The sequence below is a fragment of the Diabrotica undecimpunctata genome, chromosome 4 (assembly GCF_040954645.1).
Source record: "Diabrotica undecimpunctata isolate CICGRU chromosome 4, icDiaUnde3, whole genome shotgun sequence".
NCBI lineage: Eukaryota > Metazoa > Arthropoda > Insecta > Coleoptera > Chrysomelidae > Diabrotica > Diabrotica undecimpunctata.
Window position 1 is genome coordinate 156969204 of NC_092806.1, and position 21587 is coordinate 156990790.

The 21587-nt window shown below is 33.7% G+C and overlaps 1 protein-coding gene across 3 annotated transcripts in view; it reads left to right on the forward strand.

The window, feature by feature from the left end:
- The window catches only part of Cen (cerebellar degeneration-related protein 2-like), a 352760-nt gene that overhangs the window by 316412 nt on the left and 14761 nt on the right, over positions 1 to 21587 (forward strand). For all 3 annotated transcript variants that reach the window (XM_072530692.1, XM_072530693.1, XM_072530691.1), the window contains exons 2-6: positions 6896 to 7008; positions 10996 to 11142; positions 11449 to 11661; positions 12216 to 12544; positions 15109 to 15247. In XM_072530692.1, the coding sequence (XP_072386793.1) occupies positions 6896 to 7008; positions 10996 to 11142; positions 11449 to 11661; positions 12216 to 12544; positions 15109 to 15247 (941 nt within the window). The remainder of the gene's footprint in view (positions 1 to 6895; positions 7009 to 10995; positions 11143 to 11448; positions 11662 to 12215; positions 12545 to 15108; positions 15248 to 21587) is intronic.

The following is a 21587-nucleotide window of genomic DNA, read 5'->3' on the forward strand; positions in this document are numbered from 1 at the left end:
TATTTACAGAGTCGTAGGCTGCCTTGTAGTCTATAAATATGTGGTGCGTGTCTACACCGTATTTCGGTATTTTCTCTAGAATTTGTCTTAGGGTTGAAATCTGATGAATTGTTGATTTACCACCTCTGAAACCAGCCTGGTATTGTCCTATTATTCGATCTGCATATGGTGCCATACGATGGTATAGTATATTGGAGAATATTTTATACGCTGCATTTAGGAGCGTAATTCCTCGATAGTTAGAGCATTCAAAGATATCACCCTTTTTGTGTATGGTGCAAAGTATTCCAATATTCCAATCATTGGGAAGGGACTTCTGTATCCATATTTCTTTTATAAGCTGCTGTAGGGCTATTATGATATCGTGGCCACCTTCTTTATATAATTCCGCTGGGAGATTATCTATTCCGGGTGATTTGTTTCTGGCTAGTTTGTTTACAGCGTCTTTAACTTCCAGGATCGTTGGTGGATCCTCCTCCCTCTCGTCTGCTCCGCTTACCTCGCAGCTTTCGTCTTCCGGGTTTTCTTCTTCCTCTATATTAAGTATCTGGTTAAAATATTCCGTCCATCGGTTTAGTACGTCTGTTCTTGTTGTTAAGAGATCGCCATTTAAACTTCTACATTGATTTGTGTTTGCCTTAAATTCTTTTCTGTTGATGTTAACTTTCTTATAGAATGTTCTGAATTCTTTCTCTCTGTTGAGGTTTTCTATATCTTGAAGTTCCTTTTTTTTTTCTTGATTTTTTCACTTGACTCATTTCACGCAGTGGGCAAAGTTGTCCCCGTTTTTCGAGCAGGGAAAAATTATGTTCCCTTTAGATATCATCTCATAACATCGACCCTGTGGCATCACCTAAATAATAATAAATATGATTTTTTTAATAGTTTTACTCATGATAGTCCGACAGAACCAAAAACGTTTTGGAATAATTGTAGTTCTTTTGGATACATTTTAATTATCTTTAATAAAATAATATACCATCATACACCAGAAGTTTTTACTGTTTTGTAAGTTTTTTATTTATTCTTTCTTTCAGACCTTCTAGCTTCGTTTTTTTCATATCTAATATTGTATTTACTATTACGTTTACGAATTTCCTGAATGAATGAGTGAATTATCTAATATCATAAAGTAATACACTAGCACTTATTACTTTACCAGGCACTAAATGTTTACTGTGAAATATATAAATAGGCCGTATTATTATTTTTTATTGTTCTTATATAAACATAGGGTACTAACGTAGATAAAGCTTAACCGTCTATGTAAAAGGATTGTGGATTGTGTAATGATCCAAGCTGTATTAAAAATATTGCAAAAGAAATATAAAGAGAATTATACTTCCTCTTTTTGTTATATCACGTTAAAAGATTTACCTAATTTTAAAATTAAATCATTCAAATTATATTTAATTCAATTTCACGTTTCCCTTGTAAGGTCCTTTTCTGCTTCATCTAACCATCTCATTCTTGGTCGACCAACTCTTCTTTTGTCACCCACCTCTGTATTTTTTTAATGTATTTAGTATTCTTTCTTTTTTCATTCTTTCTTGATGTCTTAACCAAGTTCTGATATCACAGGCTCTTTAAAAAGACTCATGATCCCGGCATTGATTCTTCTTCTATATATCTCCCCCTTTTAAATACCACAAAAAATTCTTATCGATATTTTCCTTTCCCATATATTTATTTTTTCGTCTTGTATTTGGTTTAGCACTCATATTTCGCTATATATATATATATATATATATATATATATATATATATATATATATATATATATATATAAATTGGCTCGTTGCCATACATTTTTTGATGTAAAATCATCATAAAAATGATGTGTAAAACTCCTGCCTTAACATTTCCTTTTTGTATTCTTGAGTCCAGCTTACAGTCTGCTGACTGTGAGAATAAGACTAAATATTTCATATTTAGTCTTAATATTCTCTTGCTTTCCTGTCTGTAGCGTTTTTCTTTTGCTTTACTTCTCTTATTGCTAGTTTCTTTGCATTCGATATCAAACCACTCAGTTTTACGTCTTTTTGTTTCTTTTGGAATGACTTTTTTGCTGCCTTTTCAATCATTTTTTTTTGTGGTTTTCCACCTTTTATCCACACTTCCTTGGGTTGCATGCAGTATGTTTAAAGTTGCTTCTCGAGTTAAGCTGCTTTATTTATTTTTTTTTTTTAAATCTATAGTTAAAGTTTGCGATTACCAGGAAATTATCACTATCTGCATCTGCTAGTCTGCAAACTTTTGTATCTGTTAACATCTTCTCATATTCTTTTTGAATAAGCATATAGTCTATTTGATTGGTATATTTACCACTTAGAGCTAGCTAGGGATCCTTATGGATGCCTTTATGGACAAATTTTGTGATTATAATGCAACAGATAGTCCTTTTGTTGCTGCTAAATTTACTATTATTTGTTCGTTATTATTGTTTAATTTGTGTTTGCTAAAACTGCCTATTACTGGCTTATACATTTCTTCTTTTCCAATCTTTACATTGAAATCTATTATTATCTTTATATTCCGTTTTGGTAATGGGTTTTTATAAAAAGATTTTGTTTTGTTTTGTTTTTCTAAAAAACCCGTTTTTCGCATTTGGGGTACTCTCGTTTTTATTCTAAGATTGCACATTCTCTCTGAGATTCTATTAAAACTGTTATGTTTTTTATTTATTTTGTGCACCAATAAGCCTATTCCCAACATTCTGTCATACCCTTCACTATTAAAGAAATTTATTCGTTTATATCTATTGTAAAATTTTCCGTTTTGTTTAGTTTCTTGGAGTGGTAATACATTTAATTTATATCTATCTGCTTCTTCTGTCAATTGCTTCAGAGCTTCCTCTTCGAAAGTGCCTCTCACATTCCAAATTCCCAGTATAAATTTTCTTTTAGTTTCCAACATATTTTCCCTTTGCATTGCCAAGTCCTGTTCTGGTAAGACAATAGTTGGCTGTGTTTTTGGTTTTTTGTTTATATTTTTATTAGCTCTTGTTTGTTGATGTTCCATTATAAAATTATTCCATCAATCATTATCTTCTTGTAGCCTACTTTGACATGTTTCCCTTTTTGTTTCTCAACCCCTGCAGTTTTTCTTAAGCTTTTTTGTATTTGTTGTTCTTCTTTGACCATATCATGATTAGTGTATATTCTCTCCCCTTCATTCTTTAATTTATATTTATTTTGCGTAAACAGATTTTTGTCATTATCATTTTTTAATTCAATTACACTACACACATGTGCTTCTTCCGATTTTAGTTGCCTTTTTGGCTTTTCGTGGACTCCCAAATCTTTATAGAACAGATTGGTCACTGATTTTTCCAAGGCAATCGGTAATATTATATACTATATTATTTTCTTTATTATGTCCACAATTTTCAATTTCGTTTGTCTTTTTAAGTCGACAATTTTCAGTATTTTGTTTCCTTACCTTAGTTCTTGTATTTGTTGTTTGTATTGTAATCCTAAAAATTCTGTCGCATTTTTTGCATTTTAATAGCTTCTACTTTTAAACATATCTCTGCTCTTCGTTTACTTCTGTTAGCAGAGTACTCTTCTATATCCAACTGCAGTTTAAAATTTCTTTCTAAATTAAACTATTTGATATTGTTCTGAAGCTATTTGAATTTCACTATTATTCTGGAACGATAGCTCCAACCTCTAGCTTTTAAAAGGCTTAATCAGTTCCAGTTTTTGTAACTGTTTGAATTTTGACTGTTTGTCTCTCAGCGTATTTCCTGTAATTCTTCTCAGTACTCTCATCTCTGCAGTTTCCAGTAGCCTTTGTATTGTGGCTGTGTCGGGTCTTATTTCTGAGGCATATGTCATTATTGGTCTTACACTGACTTTATAAATTCTTGACTTCATCTCAGTGTTAGTGTGTCTGTTTCGCCATATAGTGTTATTAAGGCATCTTGCCAGTCTATTTCCTTTTTGTACTTGATCTCTAACTTCTTTGTCCAGGTCTCCCTAACTGGACAGTCTAATTCCCATCTATTTTGTTTCCATTACTTGTTCAATAGTGATGCCATCAATCCCTAGTTTAGAGATGTCCCATTTGGAAGTTGGTACGTAAATTGTATGTATGTATTTTAAAATTACCAAAATTTATAAAGTTATCATTGTTTGGTTGAGTAAACAGTCAATCAACACCCGTACGTCTACGAAATGCAAGATCTGCCGAAAACATCTAAACATCGCGGCTGTCGATTTCACGTCGCTCACAAGAACTCAGCCTTTCACAGACCATAATTTGTCGAATATTTCATCTTGACTTGGGCTTGCACACGAACAAAATTCAATTGATCCTGAAGCTAAAAGTAAATCCGACCAGAAACAATGACGTGTGTTCGTTGAATGAGATCTGGAGCAGGTGTGAAATTGTGTAGAAACAGGCAACTAATACTCAAACCCTGGTATAAAGCAAAAAATTTGAGCAACCTGTTTTAATTAATTATTTGCAAAATTAATCTAAATACTCATATGTTAAAAAAAAAGGAAATTAAACAAAACATTTAAAAAATTTATTTTACTTGAGATCGAATGTTGATGTTGATTTTTGATTTTTATGGCAAAAACGGATCCGTTCATTAATTTGTGGATGTACATTTTACTCTGAAATATTTAATATCGGTAATCTAAACACTATTTTACATATATTTGGTAGAACTTTTTGTAAAATTTCGTCAAAAATCAACTGTTTGCAATTTAATAACATGTATTCCACAATTTTATTTATATAACAAATCCAATTAACTAGAACAATACAACAGTTCCACAGTTCAAGTTCAACAGGATGTTCGGTATAATTACGTATATTCTAGTTTTGTTATGGATTAGCAAAATACGTAGACCTGTCCACTTTTAAATTAATTATATTCTTAACATACTTTTAAAGTTCCTATAAGAAAAAATGGTACACGCAGTTCAAGTTCTCAGATAATTTAGTAAATCTTTAATGCTACTCGAGATGATATTTGAAAGGATATCTAAGTTTAATTAAGTGCTTCGTGACAGCAAAAATAAAAAGATTTTATTACGAGTTGAAGGAAGTTGCGTTCCAAGAGACTTACAAAAACCAATTGCAAAATATACCACAGGTTATTAATTATAAATTATAAATTTACAATTAATTCATTCAGTATATGAGGAATTATACAAAAATTCGCACCTTAACTGAAGCCAAATATGGTGATATTGCAATTTGCTGCCCGTACCTCACAGTAACAATTTTTTTCTGTACGTTGATACCAAAAAACATGTTTTCAGGTGCGAGCCTCAAAAAAAAGGCAAATTTAAGTTTTTTCCAATAAAAAACTGATTTGTTCGCTAAAGCTATTTCATTCTTCTAGCGATCTACCTCGAAAAACGAGTGAAAGAGACTTCTATACTTGGAGCACACGTACATATCAGGTACCAATCGCTTCGTCTTGGTCTCCAGAAGGAACTCTGACCCTTTGAAGAGCCAAGAAACACCTGTTCAAAGCGTGGCAAGCGGTTATTCAGTCACTAAAATCAACGTTTTTTTTTTCATTTTTTCGCGATTTTACCCGAAAATAGATTAAAAGATACCTCTATAGTTGGAGCACACATACATATTAGGTACCAATCGCTTCGTCTTGGTCCCCAGAATGAACTCTGACCCTTTGAAGAACCAAAAAAAAAAAGCTCAAAGCGTGGCAAACGGTTATTCAGTCCCTAAAATCGACGTTTTTTTCATTTTTTCGCGATTTTATCCGAAAATAGATTAAAAGATACCTCTATAGTTGGAGCACACATACATATTAGGTACCAATCGCTTCGTCTTGATCCCCAGAATGAATTCTGACCCTTTGAAGAACCAAGAAACACCTGCTCAAAGCGTGGCAAGCGGTTATTCAGTCCCTAAAATCGACGTTTTTTTCATTTTTTCAAAAAATGAAAAAATTTTCAGTGGTCCGGGAAAAGGCAAAGCGTCTTTACGCACATTTTAAAGTTAAAATGTGCGTTCATTATAATCGTTGAAGAAGCTGCATCTGCAGATACTGTTGCAGCAGAAAGACATCTAGAAGAATTTGTGAACCTGGTAGCTGGTGGAGGATATACACCTAAGCAAGTATTTAATGCAGACGGAACTGTACTGTTTTGAAATAGAATACCAAATAAAACATTCATTTCTAAAAGCGAAAAGTCTGCCTCTGGATTTAAGGTAGCAAAGGATTGCACTACTGCCTTGGTCTTACACATCTAAAGATTGTGTTATTAAACCATTGAAGCTTTATAGATCTTTAAATTGCAAAAACTCAAGCCGTACACATTGAAATTATACTGGAAAAAACTGTGGCCTGTTCTGACTCCGGGAAATGAGGAAGAATATTTGGAAGTCCAAACTTTAACTGCAAGCATTTCCGAAATTGTGAATGGAATAGGACGAGATGGATTTAAACAGATAGAATCGAGTGATGTTCAGGAGTTGCTTGAATCGCAAGATGAAGATTTGAGTGACACCGACTTGGAGGAAATGTATAGATCTATCTAAGGAACAAAGTCTTATTTCTAAGAGGCAAATTGCTAATGCCACTGTTGAATATTAGTCTGAATTGAAGGCTACACATTATTTAAAACAAAACCTAAAGATAATATGGAATTAATCAATATGTATGGTCAAAAACTTTAATTAAACTGATTTTTTATATCTTTCTTTTTTATTTCACCTAGGAACGTATCTTCTATAACCCTATATAAAAAACCATTCTATATTCACGGTTTCTGTATTCGGTTCATATGTCCCATATGAACCATATGTCCCACGGAACATGTACCCCACGAATAGAAATTCGAAAATTTTGTCTAGATTCAATTATTTAAGTCAAGATAAATTCCCTAACAATAATGCTTTGTTACAGATCTTCAGCTGGCAGCAGAACTTGGCAAGACTTTGCTAGAACGAAACAAGGAACTAGAAATATCACTGAAACAGCACCAAACTGTTATTGATGATCAAGCTCAAGAAATAGAAGTAAGTGTTTACTGAATAATAGTTTTTTAACACACCTTTTTAAATTGTTATACGTCTTTAAAATCGTTCTTTTAAAATCCACAAAATGTGTAATATATTTATCACCATCGTTCTATTTGTCATTTTTCCTTTGGGAGGATGGCTTCTTTAATTACATTTCTCCATAAATTTGCATCTTGAGTTAACCTAAGCTCTCGCATTTCGTAATTTTTCTGAAGACCTAAGAATGAAAATAACACCAAAACATTTTCTACAGGAAATCGCCGAGGAAAAATACAACATAGAATCAGAACAAATCGACGACATCGAAGATATAAACGCGAGCTAGGAGAAAATTAAAAACAACATTGAAGAAGCAGCAACAGAAGCTCTAGGAAAACGCAAAGTCATATTGAACAAAAGAAACAACAACAATACACCATGGTTTATAAAAGAAATAAAAAAGAGAAACGAGAGGCCTACAACAAGTACAAAACATCAAATACTCCACAATCGCGAGACACTTATAGAAGAATACGAAATAGAACAAAGAAGTTAGTAAGAAGAACAAAAAATTAGCACTGGGAACAGTTTACAAAAAGGATAGAAAGCGACTTCTACGGTACACAAAAATAAATATGGACATTCATAAGAAACCAATGGAAAGAAATGCAGAATTAAAGGAATACAATACCAGCAAACAGAAGATACATGACGGAACTGTTTAAAGGAACGGAAAATAATAATCAACACAATAACGTACCTGAATTAAGACAAAAAACAGAAATCAGTCTTCAGGAAGTAGAGATAGCCATAAATTCAGTCAAAAATAGGTAGTCACCAGGACCAGACGAAATACCCAACGAGCTTCTAAAATACGGAGGAGAAAGTATAACCCTAGAGATGACAAAACTTATACAAAAACTAATATTGCACTGCAAGATACTGCGTAGACGCAGTATTTGTATTAAGACAAATCACAGAAAAGGCTATCGAGTACAATAAACCAGCATATCTATGTTTTATAGACCTAACAAAGGCTTTCGATCGCAGCCAAGTCGAAGACGTCTTACACCTACTGTATAGAATAAACATACCAATAAATATTATACAAACCATCAAAAACATCTACTTCCATAATTGAATACAGGCAAAGAGAATAGAAAACTAACTAACACAGTGTATATCAGTACAAAGCGGAGTCAGGCAGGGTGACTCGTTAAGCCCACTTCTCTTTAATATAATAAAGGGACGAAATAATACAAGCAGTACGTAAAGCTCATGGTTTCAGAATGGGGAACAAAGAAATCCAAATATGTTATGCAGACGACGCCGCATTAATCGCCCAGACAGAAGACGACCTTCAAAGATTAACTCACATCTTCAATACAACAGCCAAGAATACAATATAATAATATCAGCAGAAAAAACCAAATGTATGACAACATCTAAATACCCACTGTAGCATTTGTAAATTCCTTGGTATATATTGAAATACCCTCGTATTTGCTAAAATACCGAAGAATAATTTCAGTGTATTTCATTTCCTATCGTACGTATTAAAACCGCGAATTCTTTCAATTCCTATTTGCGTCGCCGAGGTCGATAATAAACCATTTTATAGTTTAATTATATTTCACAGACGCATATTTTTTGATATTTTCTTTCATCGTTAAGCCTCCCGATATATGCGTTTCAAATAAACATCCATTTAGATAGCTGAGAAGGTTTTGCCGGAAAGATAATTGCGACACTCTCGCTGAGATCGCTGTTAGGGACAGTTGGCTTCAGCGTTTGTCCAAATTTTACGTCAAATTTAAAATGTTTTCTCGTTTTTTGTCCTTTTTATGGAAAATAAATAGTTTTGTGGCAGTTAATAGTAGCAGTTCAATGTGTAGTTGCAGTTTAAGTGAGTTTTGGAAGAATCGTTTTTCCATCCTCGTTTTGTTTGTCCCTGGTCATCGTTCCAGACTATAGATGCAGTTTTTTTGTTTGTGTGTCAGAGATTCCCAGTACAGTTCTCCCAGAAATTTTCAAGTCCAGTGAAGTCCAGTTTACAACTCAAGTGTAATCTAGTGAAACTCAGGTAACTTTTTTGTGTTTAAATTTTAAAGTAAAGATAGACATTTTTTTTAATAAAATTTGCTTTCATAACAATTTAAATTGTAATAATTAATATTGTTAATTTTAGGGTGTGGCCATTGCTGTCATTTTATTTGTTCTCTGTTTTAAAATTTAATGTTGACATATGACAGCTAGCTTAGTTTTATTTTTTGACGTTAATTTGTTTTGTTTTTAAAAAAAGGTTAACCTCTATAAAGTTTCACTTTAAAAGATAATTGTTTATTTGTAATAATTTATTTCTGTCCCAGTTTATAGCCCAGTAATAATTTTTGTTAAGTTTGGTAGCAATTCCCACTTGTAAACGGATGTTGTAAACGAATAGGCTATGTAAGTTTTTCTTCTTTGTTATTTTGGTATAAATCTTTGTAACTATTAATATAGTAATTTTGTGCCATTTATTTTTGTAACTGTTAGTGGTGAGACAACAATAAATGTTTGATTTATTTCTCTGAACCATTTTATTTATTTATTTAGAAAAAAAAGTTTCTAACCTTTTTTTGAGTTTTATTTAAAAAATATATTTTGCATTTCTAATAATTATTTCAATAGTTACAACTAGTTGTTGTAATCGTTATAATTTGGCACCTCGAAGCGGCGTCCTTATTTTAAATAGTTAGAGGTCCTTCATGTTATTTTGTTTATCGATTTGTTCCAGAAGATTCATGTAAGTACCCCTTTGTTTCATTTTTGTAGTTACCCCAATCCAATCCCCCTGTTTCATTCACTTATCCACGACTCCAGCTCTCCGAATAAACCCTGAGCGCCGTTCGCATAAGTTTCGATTTGTTTTGCTTGCTCTATCTCTGCCCCAATAATTTGTCCCCAATTTTCAACCCCCCATAGTAATGTGGTAGGCAAAATATTCGTTACACCACTACGATGTAAAATCGAAATTGATGGGAAAATAATAAATCAGGAAGCAAGGTTTAGATATCTGGGAATAGATATAACTAATTACGGAGATGTTAAAGAAGAAGTACGACAACAAAGCTTAAAAGCAAGTAAAGCGGTGGGATCTCTTAATGACATAACCTGGAAGAACAAACACCTAAGACAAGACACAAAAACAAGAATCTATAAAGCAGCAATTAGACCTATATTAACATACACGGCGGAGACAAGACCTGACACATCTAAAACGAGACGACTACTAGAAACAACAGAGATGAAAATACTCCAACGAATATCAGGGAAACGTCTGTTGGATAGGGAGAGAAGCGAAAACATAAGAAGAGCATGCAATATAGAAGACATAAATGGATGGGTGACAAAACGGAAACAGGAGTGGAACGAACACATTAGTAGACCGTCAAAGGACAGGATAGTACGAACAGCACGAGATAAGTCACTAAAAGGATGAAGAAGTATTGGCAGACCAAGAAAAAGATGGTGCGATAATTTAAACAATTTAGCAGGCTAATATTGAAGAAGAAACAGGCTTTAAAACCTACATACAAGAAGGAAGAAAAAGAAGATGTGAAGTCCGGATTCTTTGCTTATCCCTCCATGGTTCCTCCATCCCATTCGTCTAGAACTTTCCTCAGTATATATTCAAAATATATGGTTATAGTGATGGTGTCATTCCCTGTGTCCCATTATACTTCAGAGGGGATCCCATTTTACTGAATCGAAAGCCTTTGTGTAATCCACTTAACAGAGCAGCATTAGTATAGAATGACTTAAGTATAATATAAATAAGCTGTTTGAGTTTATATAAATAAATTTTTACATAAAATGCTTAACATCATTATTTTAATATAATGTGCATAAGCTTATAACATAACCAAACTTAATTTGGTAAAAACGCGGTAATAACCTTAGCGCCATCTGTTGGCACATGGTTCAAGATATTAAAGATTATTGTATGTTTTTTTTTATTTTTAGTATCTAACGAAGCAAGTTGTTGCCCTCCGAGAAGTCAATGACTCACGACTACGAATCTACGAGCAACTAGAAGTTAGTATCCAGGATCTAGAAAGGGCGAATCACCGTCTGGTCCTTGAAAATTCATCGGACAAAAAGATCATCAAGGTATGTTTCGCTAATTTATTCGATAATTGATTATATTCGTTATGATTCTTAGTTAATGATGCACGAAAAGTTTCTGTTTTATGTCCTGTTATATGCAACAGATTATAAGGAAGCGGCATTTTTTCTTTCTGTTCATTCTATTCTTTCTTGATTACTATTTGATCATTAGTAGCAAATAATGTAAATATATTTTCTACCACACGCAATCAACATAATGATATGTAGTACGATATATAAACATACATCACTTATTTAAATTTTTAGATGTTGATTGATTTCTTGTTCAATAAATTTCTTATTTTTAAGACCATAAATGCCACTGTCGACGCCTTAGAAGCAAAAGTCGAAGAGTTGCAGTCCACCAACGATGATCTTAAACTCCAACTCGATATACTCAAAAGGAAATCACAAAGAAACAATGAGGCTTTGACACCCACGAGTTCCAGGGAAATAGTTACTTTAAGACACGTAGATCGTCTAGACGAAGATTCGGTGGATTCTACGGTACATAACGATGAGGTAAGTGTATTTTCTGTGCATTTAGGGTGTTTCTTCATGCATAAGTATTTAGGACATGAAATTCGGTTGGGCAGAGATAACCAGACATGTGAGCTCCCACGTCTCATAGGATTCGTCTGAGCAGCGTTTGGTAAATTAAACCATGCATTTAAATCGGATCTACTCATATGTCTCAAAAGGAAAATCTTTGGCTAATGTATGTTACCTGTACTCACTTATCACTGTCGCGAAATTATTAGACAACCGATATACAAAACTTATTTTAGAGTGGAGTGTTAGCAATAACTGAATGCAAGCCGCACAAGACAGATACAGATGGAAAGAGCTGAGGAAGACCTATGGGGAGACCCATGAGGGAGTGGACGCATACAGGTTGATGATGATGATGATAATGACGTCTATGATATGTAAGGTGCGAAAGTACCGAGTCTTTGAGAAAAAAAACTTCATTAGAGAAAATACAAACTCAAGATAAGAGGCTTATCGATATAATAATTCGTAAACATATCTTATACTCACTTGTCAATTTTTATTAATAACATTGTATGTTCTAGTACGGTACACCAACGAAACCTACACAGTCATCTACGTCTGCGCAGTCGAAATCACCTGAAGCGAAAAATGACGAACGCACTAACCAGATGGAAGAGTGGGAGAACGATAACAACATGGAACAGATGACTCAACTACTGTCGCAGTTGAGCAAGACGAGGGCTCAATGTAGCAGGGATGAAAGGAGGATAGCGGAGTTGGAGGAGCAACTGAAAACTCTCGTCCAGCAAAATCAAGCGTTGGAAAACCAAGTGGTACAACTGTCGCATAAGGAAGACGATTTGAATATGAAGAGTATGCACGAGGAGCTTACAACTTTAGAGGAAGTTAGGTATGTTTGTTTCTACAGTTAATCTATCTTTAATAAAGGTACATCTTAATTATATAAATGGTTTTCAAATAGAGACTTCCAATACTGTTTTATGGGAGAATAAAAACACTTCCTTACTATCTAATATTATTAGTAAATATCTGCATTCAGCTAAAGAATGTTGTAATGTCAATCACTTGCCATTTACCACTGCAAATACAAAATTCATTCATACGTTGTTTTGGACATATACAACGAAAAGATCGCCATGTACAGAGATGTCTAAATACAAATAAGGAAACATTGGAGAATGAGAAGGACCCAGAAGGTACATATTATTCTGTCTGCTACTCGTGTCATCCCGACAAATCTTCTACAAATCATAAAACATCTATAATATTATATGTTTAAGTTAATATATCTATAAGACAATGGAAAAAACCGTCTTCATTTTGACTTTGAAATTACCTACAACTGGTACATGATCAGAATTTATGTCGGTGTACAACATTATTACTAACATTATTACTAATTTATTTGCTTCCGCAAAAATCTCCAATGTATCTCCCCGATCGTTCCGGTTTCCTAGTCCAAATGGTTCAGCTGCAGATGATGTTTTGCAGGCTCCAACTTTGGCGTTGAAGTCACCTATGACAATTGTTAGGTCTTGCTTTTTCAACCTTTTCACGACTCGATTAATGCTATGATATAGTTCTTCAACCTCTTCTTCTGTTCCTTCTGTTGTAGGTACATACACTTGAGTTATATTGATGTCGATTGGTCTTGCTTTCAGTTGTATGAGCATCACTCTTGCTGAGATTGGGATGAAGTTGTTAACAGATTTGGCCACTTCTTTTATCAATATAATGCCGACACCTAATTCATGTTTACCGTTATCTATTCCAGAATAGTAAGTGACGAACCTGGCCAACGCATTTCGCTTATTCCCAGAATATTTAGTTTTATGTGTATAATTTCTTGTTTTGCATTATGGATTTCACCTTCCTCTGCCATGATTTTCACGTTCTATGTGCCTATTCTGATGTCTTCCTTGCATTTTAATCTTTTTGTTATACTTGTAACTGCTCCTCCTGGAGATCCGATCTAGGTGCTTACGCCGAAATTGAATTCCGCTGCAAGCATAGCCATTTGATTCTACTAGGACTTATCCAATCCGGATCTTTAATGAGGTGTCGTGTCCCAATATTTCTTCCTCATCTCTATGTCGTTGACCGCTTCAACAGTTCTTCCGACTTTGAAGGCAGTTTCCCAACTCCAGGACAAAGAGGTGCCCTACCGTTTACTAGCTCCTCCACCCAAAGCTGTTGAGCACCCACTAAACGGGGGATTGCTTATACCGGCAATTGCTCGGTGGAATTTTCGCCATATCTATCTACCCTCACTTAGTTTAGCCTGCAGACCAACGCAGTTGCCTGGGTTGTGGCACGTGAGGCCATAAATGAGAGTTAGTCTTATGAGGACCAGTTATCAAGAACCATCTATGACGCTCGATGTGGTCGTTCCGATAAAAGGTGCTACCTCTATAACACAACTCTACACCGCTAGTAGGAGATACTTTAGCTTATCGGGTCGCGGGAGCTCGATAACACGGGAAGAGATCAATCCTTTTTATACCGTTGTTATGTGAGATGAGTGAATTTTAAATCTGTCCACATAACTAACACCAAACTATTGACAAGAATCAACAAGAATAAAGATTTACTAAAGCCTGTTAGAAGCAAGTAAATATCTTATCTGGGACATATATTAACTGGAGATAGATATGAAATGCTACAGCTATTTGTCAAGAAAAAAAGGCGTCAGCAGAAAGCAAGCTTCTTAGCTGAGAAACATTCGCGATTCGACTGAAATAAGAAACGCAAGGCAATTTTTCCGCTTACTAGAAAACCATGAAGCCTTTGCCATAATGATCACCAAGGTACCCATTCTAGAACTTGTCTCGGTATTATTTTATTAGTTTTACATGGCCGTACCAAATCAGCTTTTTTTCTTATGCAATCTGTTATCGAATGTACAACTCCCATAATTTCTAGGACTCTCCCATTTGCTGCCCTTTCTCGTCAAGATATTCCAACTGACTATCTGCAAAAACCCAGAATTTTAAGCGCCAAGATTGCATTTGATTCATTGTTTCACTCTAATTTCGAGATTGGATTTAGAATTTTTAATCTTTGTGGTTTTCTAACGATTATCAGAGGATTACTCCTTTATACTCATCACAGTATGGATACCTCATCTTCAGTCTCTTGGAGAGTTTTGTCCTTGACCGTATTTCTTCTTTAGTGTTTCTTCTACTTCTACACTCAGTATTTACCCGGCTAGGTACACCCCTCCAATGATGTGAGAGTAGAGTTTGCCGAAAAAGCTGATTTCTGTTCCTAAAAGTCCTAGCCCTTGCATTAGGTTGTAGTAGTCGGGAGGTCCTACATATTTTCTTGGTGCTGTTTCTCAGGGGAATGGAATAAGGTATTTCTCTAGGCTTTGGCAACCCTTCCGCCTCCAAGAATTCTACCAGCCTAAAACCAAGTAATTTTATCTTTGATTTAGTGTTATTTTCGTTTTAGACAAGGCCAAATGTGCAGCCGCTGTCTTCGAAGCATGGAGCAGAACGACATAAACGACATGCATGGAGACGACGACTCGAGTATGTTGGAAGGTTTGATCGAACCGCAGTACCATTCTTCCTTCTCCATGGACGTACAGGTGAGCAACAATAGAGACAGTAGAGAACACATGCTTGTGAGATATCTTGGCTTTCTCAGCCTTAGGGAATGCTTCTTCTGACATGTACTCTACATATATAGTGCTATAGTGCTTTGGTGCGTTGTCTTTCTTTTGGACTGTTTGGTTGTTGGACGTTGTTACTTTGACTCTGTGAATACTGCGCTCTTTTCTTCCTTATTTTTCATAGAGCCGTTTTTCATATAAATAAAAGTTTGTCGAACACTGACCTAATTAAGTAGTATATAGAGACAATTTAGAACCATAAAATTATTTTAAAAAACTTTTCTGATCGGAGGACAATAAGAATATTAAGAAAAATCGAAAAATACATTGTTTTCCAGGTTTATAGATTACGGTTCTGGAGTTATTTCTTCGCGGGCACTATTATTTTCGTTCGCGATTAAAGACATATCGTAATGGACAATAAAATCAAAGTTTCAAATTTAATATTACTTATTGAACCTAAACCCAAGAGATACTAATTTTATATTATATATAGTATACTCACTGTTTATCTTCTTTATAAATCCAAACCATTGTAGAGTTCTTCCTCAGATTGTCTTGTTTCTATAATATTGGTGTAGCCTTACTTTTCATTTGTAATTATTTTTATTCACGAAACTTGGTATCATAATCTTATGTAGGTAGATATTATATTTCGAGAGATTACACTTTATTTCCATATCTTTGACATGGTTTAATATTACTAAAGATATTACTGAAATTCTTGCTTATTAAACAAAAAATAAATTTATTTTTTCTGTAACAATAATCATCGTTTTTTGCAAGTCACTCTGTATATAGATGGATTGTTTTTGCACTTCGCTAGTTTTCTCATGTTTTTTTAATTTAAATAAGAAAATGTTCTATAATATTTAATTTCTTAAGATAAATATCACTGTCTGGGAAAATCTGCAAACTCCTTTCACAGAAATGCTTTCTGTGTTTTTCATCTTTTCTTCGTTATAAATTTACCAACATAAATACATAATGCTGCTTAAGTAAGTCAGTCTGCGAGAAACTATGATAAAATTTAATGATTCAATACTTGCACAAACTGATCTACTTGAAAAACGGCTTTATTAGAATGCATGAGCACGATTTTTTTTATTTTCTCTCATTTTTATGTGTAATATAATAATTTTTCTATGACTATTGTCATAATAGCTGATAAAATATGTGTGTTAATAATGTTTTATTACGTCACTAATTTATATTGTTTAGCAAATAAGTTTTTAATTGATTCATAACCAATAAAGAAAAGACTGAGTAGAACAGATATATTAATTATATATTTTAAGCACTATACAACCTAATACGAGTAGTTAGACTGCCAATCACTATATATTAAAAGTATTTTAAAGTATAAAAATCATAAATGTATTTACTAATAAAATTGTCGCTCTTAAACATACTGCTGAATGTTTTTATTAGCATTCACAGTAGGGATTCAGCTAAGTTATAGTTTCTCAATTGTTTGTGAAAAGTGTTTGAAAATCCCGTAACCGGTTCCTAAGGTTATGCCAATTCCGTTTTGGGATTATTTTAATTGACAATGTAGAAAAGAAAACAATAAATATTCTAGTACTAGACTCATTATACATTCATCTATGCTTCGATAGATAGTTTAACGTCGGAATGAATTGCTCTTAATTTTGGAGTCTCTGTGGGTCTATCGATGTAGGCAAGGTGTCGAATCTAAGAAATGAATTTTAGTTCTGAGTTCTAGAGCTTCTCCTTTTAAGAGACGAAACAAGACAAACCAACTAAATATCATTTCTTAGCTTCGAAACCTTAACCCCTCCCTCAATACACATAACTAAAATTCTTAGGTTACCGAAACTGAATAACAAGCCTTAAAGCTAGGCAACTCAATATACATTCTAGATATTTTTAATGTATCTAATCAGTAAAAGTGTTTGACCCTTTCAAATTAATTCTATAGAGACAAAGTGCCAGGAGGAATATATACAGTGTTCACAATAATTAAATATAGAAGGAGAACATCTTATGAGAAGAACGCTTGGAGTTGATACAATTGCAAAAAAGAATTTGACACAAAACTAGTTGAGCTAAGGAAGACAGTATCAACAATGTTCACCAAAATAACAAACAAGAAGGTTGCTCAAGCACTTTAAAAAATGAAGAAACGTAAATATAGATAGATGGAGAGGCCTGCAGTGGATTGAGATTGGAAATATGAAGTAAAAGGACTAGAAATATGCTTTATTGTCCCTGAACATTACACAATTTTATGGACAAAGGGAGATGGTTGTATAGTTTTTTTTTGCAAAACATAATATATCTACATTTCTTTACTAACTCAGTGGACGGAATTGGTAAATAACCATCAAAGGTTGAATTTCTGGTGAAGTAGTCATGATTAGGTCTTGTTGGAAAAAACATGTAGGTGTTTACGAATTAAGCAAACAGTTTCTAAAATATATAAAGAGGGAAAGCGTTAAAATTCCGTGGTTTTTTAAATAGCTTCTGCAATGTGTTGTTCTTCTGAGGCCAAACAGATACCGTATTGCTCTTCTTTTGTAATTTAAAAAAAAAACATCAGATTAAGCAGCTGTACTAGAACCCCAAAAAGGAAGACCATATCGAAGATGAGACTCGAACAAATAAAAATATGTTATTTTGGAAGATGCTAAATTGTTTTCCTTCAAAACAGATCTTTTTGTATAGCAGGTTGAGGCTAGTTTCTTACTTAACAAATTGATATGAAGGGACCATTTAAGGCTGCTGTCTATAAAAATATCTAGAAATTTTACAGAATCAACAATACAGATCTTGCTGATATTAAGAAACAAGAGTTGAAGAACTCCTTTATATGATAATGGTACTGTCTTATCCACGTTAAAAGAGAGTAAATTAGAGTCGAACCAGGTTTTATTGTAAGTAGATTAGAAGTTATTAGAATTTGCCGAAAAAAGCCCTGGATAGTAAAATGCAGGGCGCAAGACCGAAAGGAAGGCCACGGAAAAGATGGGAGGATGAAATGGCAGCGGATGCACAAAATTTGCTAGACGTGAGAACCTGGAGAAGATTGGCGCGGGACCGACAAGGTTGGAGGCATAGTTTGGAGGAGGTCAAGGCCGGATTTGGGCTGTAGCGCTATTGGAGAGAGAGAGAGATTAGAAGTTATAGTTGCTCCAGGTGATACTGGTATCATCAGCAAACACAAAAAATGTTTCCTTCGATTTTTAAATTAGTGATGTCTTTATAAAGAAAAGAAAAAGTAGAGGACCCAATACTGAACCTTGTGGTACTCCACATACAATACTTTTGTGACTAGAGACCGTATAATTTGCTCAGACAGTTGTTTCATATTCCTCAAGTAAGATTGAAACCAATTCAAAGAAATACCTCGAATTCTGTAGAAATTTAGGTTTTTATCAAAACCTTGTGGTTTATACTGACATGTATTTATAAATCTAATTTATTGCCTTTATTTATTATAAAATGTTCTACACTGTACACACTTCTGAGTTTATTTACATACATTTATTTATTTAATCTACATAGAAAACCCTTAAATATTAATTTATTTACACTTATATAATTTATTTAAAACATTCACACCGGTTACAATTTAAATAGCCGCGCGAACAATTTATTAATCGACACTTGTTTTCGACTGTCCTTTTAAATCTCAAATCGTCCGTTTTATACCTGAATTGTTATTCTAGAAATTTCTGCCTGCTTCTTAGACCTTCGGTCGGAACGCCAACGGTATTATTCGATCCTTATCTGGAAAATTCCATTAGCAGGTATAAGCGACGACCCGGTATGACTCACATTTATCGTAACAATACAATCAAAAGCTTTGGCGTAGTCACAAAAAACAGTGGCAGTATAAAGATTATTGTTTAGTGCTTGGGTAAACCTTATGTAGCACGGAAAACATAGCATCACTGGTACATTTGGATGTGTGATAAAATGTTGTTTTCAACGAGAAAGGACAAGTCGGCCTTTTATGTCTCTCAATAATTTTGGATAGTACCGGTAGTAAAGCAATAGGTCTATAGTTGCAGGCATTTAGATTTTTCACCACCCTTTTGAAGAGGAATAATAATGGCTTTAGGCACTCTGGAAATGTACCTTTTTCAAGGAAATCATTAATTAGTGAGACTAGGACTTCCAACACATTTTTTTGGCAGATTTGAGAATTTTTTTATTGATAGTCTATTAGTGAAAGGAAGCAAGTGGTTGTATTACATAAAGATTCCAATGAAACTAAAACAAAATTCTATAAAACTGCCATAAGACAAGCTATGATGTGAGGAACTGAATGTTAGGCAGTTAGAAAAAAAGAAGAATAAGGAATGCATGTGGCGGAATATATGGATGAGTGAAGGGGACTGAAAAAAGGATAACATTAAGAATGAGTATATTAAGAAAATTCTAGGGGTGGCACCAATTGGGCTAATCTCCCAATACGAATAATTGCTGCTTTTCAAGTTGCAAACAGAATCATGATGGTTATTACTACAATTTATCTCAATTTAGTGCAATTTTGTTATAATAAATGTATTAAATCAAGAGGAGAATATGTTTAATAATAAAATACGTTGACTTTCAAATTTCGTTTCTAAAAAGTTGTCAATACATTGACTCTCATCTAATGTGTATTATTTAAACAAACTCGTCTAGCAACTACGTATAGAAAGGTTGTATAATGTACAAAATACCCGTTTTAGTTTTAAATGTTTGTTTCCTTAGGACAATAGCCTGGAGGAGATTCTCCAAAGGGAGTTGTCCGTCTCAGTTTTGTGGATTTCGCCAACTATGAACCTTGTGTCGTTACTGTTCGACCTGTGTATGTACCTGAAGGACGCCATCCTCATTCCCCTCCTCGAAAAACCCCTGAAAGTCCCATTTATCCTCTTCCACTACTGCCTTAAGCATAAGTTGCATTAGATATATATATTTGTAAGGTATGTGATAAAAGACAGGACCAGGTAGGTTTGTGTTAACGAAATTAACGGTTTATAGTTGGTACCGGATCTTTTTGTTGAGGTTAAATAGATATAATAGAATAAAATAAATAAAATAATGTTAAATGATGCTATTCTTTTGCCATTTTCGATCTTAGTGTATTCTTCTGGCTATCTTTGAAAATACGACCTTGCTTTTCATGCAAATTCCGGTTTTATATCCAATATGTAGGTCATTGTCATACATACCTATTTCTGTGTAATCATTAGATTTGATAAAAAAATAGACAAGAGCTCTGCTTTTATAAATAAACCAAAATAACAAGAGACTTGTTTCAAAACTATTCCTGTTCCCGATACAAGAAGGGAACGTGCATACTTTACAGACGTTTACAACCATTCTGACGTGGATACGCCTGTTAGGTCCCGAAAACTTTGTTAAATAAAAAAATACGGTCAAGTAGATTGTTAGTTTCAAAAACTTCATTTATAGCACTCTTGAGGTCAACTATATTATCATTTACAGAACAGTTTTTCAAAGACAATGCTGTTCGTTCATTATACGGTTCTATAATTCATGATTCATTATTTTTTCTATCAGCTTGCACATTGTAAAAAATGTTTGACTTATTTTGTAGAGCACTGTATTAAAATTTTCTGTCTAAAAAACGTTTAAAGGATGCTGATTCATTAATTACAATACTACAAATTACTATAAAAGTAATAAATAAACACTTTCAAATCGAATTAAACACAACCAAACATTGTAATTGTTGTAATTTTTTGCGCAAATAATTTACTTTAGATTTAAATTAAAATATCTTAAATTTAAATATATGTGAATCATAATATATTATAACGACCTTGCCAATAAAGAACTGTAGACTGTGATTAGAATTGTTAGTTTAGGTAATACAGATCCGGTACCAACAAGTTTTTTATGTAATGGTAAAAACAGCGGTGAGAAAATGAAAATGAATAAACACAGTTATACTGAGAACCTAAATTGAATTGAAATTGTTTATTTTTCTTATTTTTCGGATACTACTTATTTATTTCCGATTATTTTACTGTATAGTCACTTTTTCAAGTAGGTTAGTCTTTTCTTTTTCTTCTGCGACTGCCGCTTCCACTAATAGCAACAGCAACCAGATGTTTTGATTAATTTGTTTGAGCCTAATGCTGTCCTCATCGCCTCCAGGATACTTTCAAGGCATCTGTCCCCTGGAGGGATTAACGATCCAAAACATTGCAATAGGAATTGGATGTAAGAAGTTCTAATAATGATCAAGCTAGACATGACGGGTAGAGTGGTATACCACAACTTTATACACGAGTAGATAAAGTCAAACAAATTATTATTGGCCATTCAACAC